Raw genomic sequence first — 7,231 nt, 5'->3', positions numbered from 1 at the left:
ATACACAGTGAGCAAGGTATGGAGACCCCCGACCTCACAGGAAGCTGAAGAGCAGTAGGTTTGGAACAGAAAGCCCTGAGATATCCATTACTGCCACCAGTGAAGTCTGGGAGGTCTAAGGACTTAGACCTCCTCCCTGCTCTGTTTTCTCAGCCATCCCACTTTGTTTCTGTTCCTGGTGCTTCTGAACTGATTGTGAGGCAAGTTGCAAAGCTACAGGGACAGAGTCCCTGAGCCCACCTAGTTAATGATACACCAGCAAACCTGAGCAGAAGGAGAGAGCCTTGGTGACAGGGTCACAGGACACCTCAATCCTTCAGCTCAGCACACGCCCACGGTGGCTCAAGCACCAGAAGTGCTTGCGACCGTGGGCAGACTCTGCCTCTCAGAGTGGTGCAGAATTCAGCAGTGAGGAAACTCCTGCTAGGCTCCTCTGACTGGGCCTGTGGGCACAATGCACACATGCTCTCCTAGTTCCCCAAGGCAAATAAATAACACTGTGGTAAGTGGTGCATACACACAGAAATCACACAGATAATTTTGCCTGCAACCCAGGGATAGTGGTATATGATAGTGTCTCAGCCCTGGGGAAGTTGACATAAAAGGATGGCAAATTTGAAAAGCACAAAAAGAGTCATAGAGCACATAGAAAATCCCTGTCTCAGAAAGAAGGAAGAAAAGGGCCTTTGAGAGATTAGGCTCTTTATCCTAAATGACAGCATTTAGCCAAGCTGAGCAGACCACTGGGCTTCCCCATCAGGTCTCATCTGACCACCTGTATTCATGTTGCCTTCCTGACTCCTCCAGGTGTTTGCATTTCTGACTTCTGGTTCAGAAAATGGTCAGTGGTGATGAACTTCCCTCAGCAACAACAAACCTACATGAGCCACCATCACTGTGGTGGCTTCCAAGCACTGAGAGAAAATACATACAAGCCCTGGCTTTTTGTTATTAACTACCACTACTGCTTCCTCAGTTGTTCTTCCTGTGACGAAGCATTAGAAAACACCAAGTACATATAGTAGGCTCTCTCTCTCTCTCTCTCTCTCTCTCTCTCCCTCTCTCTCCCCCACTCTCCCTCTCGCTTGCTCTTATGTTGGTATAAGAGGTGAATCATCAATCCAGTCATTAAAACCTATTATCATCCACATATGGGCAATAGTTCTTAGTCATCGAACTAAAACTGAAGCCATTATGTTGGAATGTGTAGGAGTGTGGGAGAAGTTGGCACAGAGTAGTGGATGGATATGATCATATTTGATTGGATACATATGAAAAAAATCTCCAAGAAAAAATAATATGACGGAGAATGAAATCAGGGTGTCACTAAGAAGGATGAAAGTTTGGCGCCCTCTAAAGGCGCCCAGCCTTCTGCTGCCTTTAGCTCTTGTCCATTGGAGGGTGTGGGAAAGGGGCAGGACTCCCGTTGTTTCCAATCTGAAAGCTGAATTCTAAGTCGTCACTCTGCCCTCCCCCGAGATTGTGGAATTCACATTAATACAACTCCCTGTTGTCCATAGCCTGGCAGAAGAAGCCACCGGCTTTTGTGTTAAACTGAAAGTTTGACCAAAGTCAGCAAAGTGAGCACTGTTTCCACTTCAGAACAAGGCTCTGAGACTGAAATTTCTTCCTTGTGTTCTATAAAAAAAACTCCACCTTTGACCTCTCACCTTTGGCTTCTCACCTGATCAGTGCTTGCAAGGTAAGTGCCCTGGATATTTTTTTTCCCTCCCTTCAAGAGGAAACTTCCCTAGAAACTGCTCTTGGGGAAGGTGAACAGAAAGTGTGCTTTTGCGGAAGGCATGTGATTAGCTTCTGAAGCCCGTTGACTAAGGTAAGCGCAATAGGGTTAAGGAGATAAAAAGCGGAACAAAGTTGGAGCAGACTATCCAAAGGAAAGATCCCCATGCCGGTCACACACAGGTGTCCAGCGGGTCCCACTCTGATCTTAGAATGATACAAAAACACAACTCCGTGGTGATAAGGTGGATTAATTAATTAGTACATCACCAAATGGCAATCTCCCAGAAATCCTAGCTATGTCATTTCATTTCATTTGTTGGAAGAGTTTACTGACTGATAAGGTTTGAGGTGGGGTTTGGTTGTTATACAAAGGTCCAAGTTCAGAAACTCTGATCTCCTTTCTAGCCAGAGGGCAATGCAGTATTTCTCACGTTTTAGCATTCCTTAGAATTGACAGAGGTAGCACACCGTGCATTTTCTTAGGCCTTCAAGTTTTAATTCAGAGCTGGATTTTGCTTGACTGTTTGTTGAATTGGGGGAGGGGGTTGGTTTCATTGTTGTCTGAGGGCTTTGCAGCTTTTTTCCCCCTTTCTTTTTTGTGGATTTGTTTTTATTTTATGAGTTATTTGGTCTCAGATGAAAAACTTTCAAACTTGAGAGTGGGGGGGAGGGGGGTAAAAAACACTTTAAGTGTATTTTCAGGAATTTGGGCCAAGGTGACATACCTGGCTAGAGGCAGAAACAGGAGTAGGTTCAGTTCTTTCTGTTTTCATCTTGCTTATAACCCTCTCTTACTAACATAAACCACATTTTCAAATTGCTATCACCATCAGAGGATCATGGTACTTAAAGACTAATATTGAAGTGTACAGATGTGTTTCTATTGCCAGCGTTACTAATCCTGAAACCAATGGTAGAGTCCAGTACCCCATAGTCTACTCTAGAATAGCCTCAATAGTGAATGAATTCCTTTGCTGTCGGTCTATCCCACTAACATACTTTCCACTTTATCAGTTTAACTAACTCCTGTGTCGTTTCAAAGACAGGGCATGACGGAGATCTGACAACTTCTGACCTTCACCCAGAAATTCAAGAGTTCTTCACGGTGAAGGCCATTTGTCCCTGGTTAAACGCTACCCCATATTCACAACTCAAGGGAACTCACAGGTATGTTTGCCATGTTGTCTACAAGAACTGTCTCTCTTAGGGACAGAGGGTGGAAGGATGAACAGTGAGTCTTTTGTTCTGGGTCCTTTAATGTAAGTATATTGTTTACACAGTCCATTAACACAGGTAGCTTTCATATTTTACCAGTGGTACACCTGAGAGTGTTTTGGTTGGGTGGTTGTTGTTATGTTGATGTTTTGTTGGGTATTTTGTGGTAGATCTAATAACTTCTCAATAACTGTCGTAGTCACTGTTGCTGTGAAGAGACAACATGACCAAGCTGACTCTTATGAGAAACATTTAGTTGTGGGCTTGCTAATGGTTTCAGAAGTTCATTATTCTTAATAAGTTCCATTATTATCATGATAGGAAGCATGGCAATAGACAGGCAGTAGATTGGAGCTACTTACTGATCCACAAACAGAGAGAGACTCTGGGCTTAGCATGAGCTTTTGAAACCTCAAAGCCCACCTCCAGTGACATTCTTCCTTCAATAAGGCCTTATCTTTCTAATCTTTTCAAATAGTTCCACTCCCTGGCAACTAAACAGATATGAACCTGTGGGCCCATTCTCATTCAGTAGGAAAGTTTAAAGTATCCTGCCTCTGAGATCCAGTCTCCTTATGTCCTAACTCACTCTAAACTAAGAGACCCCCAAATGAACTCAGCTGAAATGGAAGCGGTACAGATTTGGAAATACACAATGAGCCAGGTACAGAGACCCTCAACCTCACAAAGAGATGAACAGCAGTACGTTTGGAACAGGATGCCCTGAGAAGTCTCTCAAAACTGAGCAAAGGGACAAAGAGAGCCTCAATGACCGGGTCACAGGATGTCTGAAGCCCTCAGCTCAGCAGCACACACCCGTGCTGCCTCAAATGCCAGAAGTGCACCTACAGGCAGACTCCGCCTCTCGGAGCAGTGTGTTTATCTGCGGTGAGGACCCATGGCCCTCATACACACATGCCCTGCTGGTTCCCCAAGGCAAATATCACTATGATGAGTGGAGCATACATACAGTGTTGCTCTGCTGCAGCTCATATGTGACTTTACTGGACATAGCTCCATTCTCCACACTTCATATTTGAAAGCTAGAAATTACTACCTCAGGCTTTGTATTATTAATGAAATCATTATTAGTGAACTTGAACAGGTTTTCATATACTTCATGACTGAAGCTATCCTTTTCTCAGATAAATAGCCCATTCACATCAATTCGCTCAATTAGTATTTTTATTATTATTATTACTATTATTCCCTTTATTGAAAATAGATTATTTTCTCATACAAATTTCTTTTTATTATTAATTTATAAGCTTATTTTACATATTAAGCATAGTAGTATTTTGTGTTTTTCAAAATATTTTCTCTAGATTGTTCACTTTGTTTTTTAAAGGTTTGTTTGTTTTACCATTTTACATATCTGAGCATTTTGCCTGCGTATATGTATGTGAACTGTGTGTATGCTTGGTCACCAAGAAAATCAAAAGAGGCCATCAGATCCCCTGAGACTGGAATTATAGCCAGTTGTGAGGCACCGTGTGTGAGCTAGGAATTGAACCCAAGTCCTCTGGAATAGCCAGCATTCTTAGCCACTGAGCCATCTCTCTAGGAGAAGATTTAGAGAAGCAAGATGATAGTGAAAAGTCCCTTTAATACTAAGGGGTTATAGGCGTCCTGTGGAGCTAATGCACTAGCTACACTCAGTAATTAAAGCAGTCACAGTAACTAAGAGCTAGCTTTAATTGAGCACTTACTAGTACCTCGTGTACTTTTGAACCTTTCCAACACATACCAGTCACTTAGCCTTCACAGAAACTCTTCATCATCACCCCCATTTAACTGAAGAGAAAAAGCAAGTCACCTAGAAGAGTGGCACCTAGCTCAAGGTCACACAACTAACAAAAGGTAAGGCCACTACTTAAATCAAAACCATTGACTTCCAGAACCTGCAGCTTTAAATCAAGCTATGATTCAGCTCCCACCCAAAGAGTAAATAATAGGATTTAGTTAACATTAATAAACATTTAGCATTGTAACACTCCCTAGGCTGAGTCCTATGTCAAGGGTTCTCTTCCAATACTGCCATACAGAGCTTTTCTTGACCTTCACACAGAGTGCACCATGGCCAAGAAGGTGGCAGTGATTGGAGCTGGCGTGAGTGGCCTGTCCTCTATCAAGTGCTGCTTGGACGAGAACCTGGAGCCCACCTGCTTTGAGAGAAGTAGCGACTTCGGCGGACTGTGGAAGTTTGCTGTGCGTAGTTCATCTTCCTGCCTTAGCACCCATAACCCAGTCATGTGTTGCTCCTGCTCATTTGAGGTGGTATTAGCCTGCCTTGGTGGTCAAAACAGGAGTTCACTGCAGCAAGCTAAATATGTGTGTGGCACCATGATAAACGCTATGTGGGATGCGGTCTGATATGTACGGAGCCTTAGAAATAGGCAAGGCATAGTCACGGGCACGGAGAAGAGAACAGGAAAGGAGTGAAATCTGATAATGATATCAGCATAGTTTGGAGGTTTCTGGTGATCTGGGGACTTGGAAATTCTAAAGGTAGCAGAGCATCACATCCAGCAAGCTTGGTCTTGGTGAATGGAGAATGGATCACACACTAGGTAAGGATGAAGTTTGAGTTAAGCAGCAGTTAGTCAACTCCCAGACGTTCGGATGTTATGAAAAGACTCATCTGCTCAACATGTACTTAGCATGTCTTTCTGCCCGGATACGATGGTGCAGAAAACAGACAGGGACCCCACCACCCTCCATGTAGTTGAGAAAAGAACAGAAACAGTAAAGAGGTCCTTGCAGTGCAGTGTGAGAAGTTCTAAGATGCAGCTCACCAGTGCTATGGGGCCCCAGCAGTTACTTGCAACAAACCCTTGAGTCCTGGAAGGCCTGTAGGGGCACTGGACCCATTTGAGAGAGAGATGGAGACTGGTTTCAAACATCGAAGCTCATTGGTGCCTGGCATGCAGATGCCTTTGATGTTTTGGTTTGAATCATAGAGACCAAGACCAGAGAATGAGTTAAGAAATACAGGAGAAAAAAAGGTTACCAGGACATGATAAATCTTCCTTATGATTTGGGGGGGGGGAGGCTAATGAGGGGCCTGGATTTTGTTCCTAAATTTAATGTTTGATATTCTTAATGCTGGTGGAAAGAATGAAATCAGTAAAGAAGCATAGAATATAATGGGGGAAAACTATCAAGCAGTTCCCTGGAAAGAGGCAAGGTGAGAAGTGGCCAGAGTGGAGGGAGTCACTATGGCAGGTGAAGAAGGAACAGGCAGCCAGGATGAACCAGGAGCCCTGCATCTGTGGAACCATTTAAGAGTAATGGTGTGCCGTCATCAGCTTCTTTGTGATGGACAAAGAGACTGCATTGACTTGTTCCAGCTCCAATAAGGATGTCTTATCCTGGCAACATGGGCACCCAGTGCTGGGTTTTCTAGAACTCTTTAACATTACAAGTAGACTGTTAATTGCCCTGGACCCTTTCAGCTGGACACAATGAGCCACCAAGGCCACGTAAAGAACCTTCCTTTTTGCCTTGTCCCTTCTTTCCTTCTCACCGTATCTCCACCGTATCTCACCGTATCTATCTCCACTACAGGACACTTCCAAGGATGGGATGACCAGGGTTTACAGGTCACTAGTGACAAATGTCTGCAAAGAAATGTCATGTTACAGTGACTTCCCATTCCCAGAAGATTACCCCAACTTCATGAGCCATGAGAAATTTTGGGACTATCTCAGAGAATTTGCTGAGCACTTTGGCCTCCTGAGATATATTCGGTTTAAGGTAAGATAGGTTGGGTAATGGAAAGTTCGTGAACGGAGGCTGGCCTAGTCAGCAATCTTATGGAAATGAGATGATTAAGAAAGCTTCTCCTTGATTTCTCTCTTGATGTGAGTAAGATAGGTAATTCTTTCCTCACTATTCCTTACTTACAGCGTTAAAATACTGAATTTCCTGAGTCCTCCTCTAAATGTCAAAGTATCATTTAGGATGGAACTCAAGATTTTTTTTTCTTGAGAATAGAGTAAGAATAATTCTATTTATGAAACCTACTGAGAAGAAACAACTACAACTCTCAACATAGAAATTATGATAGAGGAAAGTTTGTTCTTTGGATTTCTCTCTTCGTCAGGAATTATAACTCATTTCCTTCTCATCAAGAGTACGTCCTGTACCCAAGGAGCTAAAGGGATCTGCAACTCTATAGGTAGAACAACATTATGAACTAACCAGTACCCCGGAGCTCTTGACTCTAGCTGCATATGTATCAAAAGATGGCCTAGTCGGCCATCACTGAAAA

At 43.4% G+C, this 7,231-nt stretch overlaps 1 protein-coding gene across 3 annotated transcripts in view; it reads left to right on the top strand.

The window, feature by feature from the left end:
• Fmo4 (flavin containing dimethylaniline monoxygenase 4) overlaps positions 1-7,231 on the top strand; it is a 20,692-nt gene continuing 13,461 nt past the window's right edge. Inside the window, exons 1-5 of one of the 3 annotated variants that reach the window (XM_029480382.1) lie at positions 1-16; positions 1,521-1,702; positions 2,786-2,910; positions 5,027-5,166; positions 6,526-6,714. In XM_029480382.1, coding sequence (XP_029336242.1) covers positions 5,035-5,166; positions 6,526-6,714 — 321 coding nt within the window. In that variant the 5' untranslated portion in view covers positions 1-16; positions 1,521-1,702; positions 2,786-2,910; positions 5,027-5,034. Of the gene's footprint in view, positions 17-1,457; positions 1,703-1,722; positions 1,835-2,785; positions 2,911-5,026; positions 5,167-6,525; positions 6,715-7,231 lie in introns of those variants that run through there. The other 2 variants (XM_021160954.2, XM_021160962.2) reach the window with 2 other exon arrangements.

This window comes from Mus caroli, chromosome 1, assembly GCF_900094665.2.
Source record: "Mus caroli chromosome 1, CAROLI_EIJ_v1.1, whole genome shotgun sequence".
Classification (NCBI taxonomy): Eukaryota; Metazoa; Chordata; class Mammalia; order Rodentia; family Muridae; genus Mus; species Mus caroli.
This window is presented reverse-complemented; position numbering and strand designations above follow the sequence as displayed.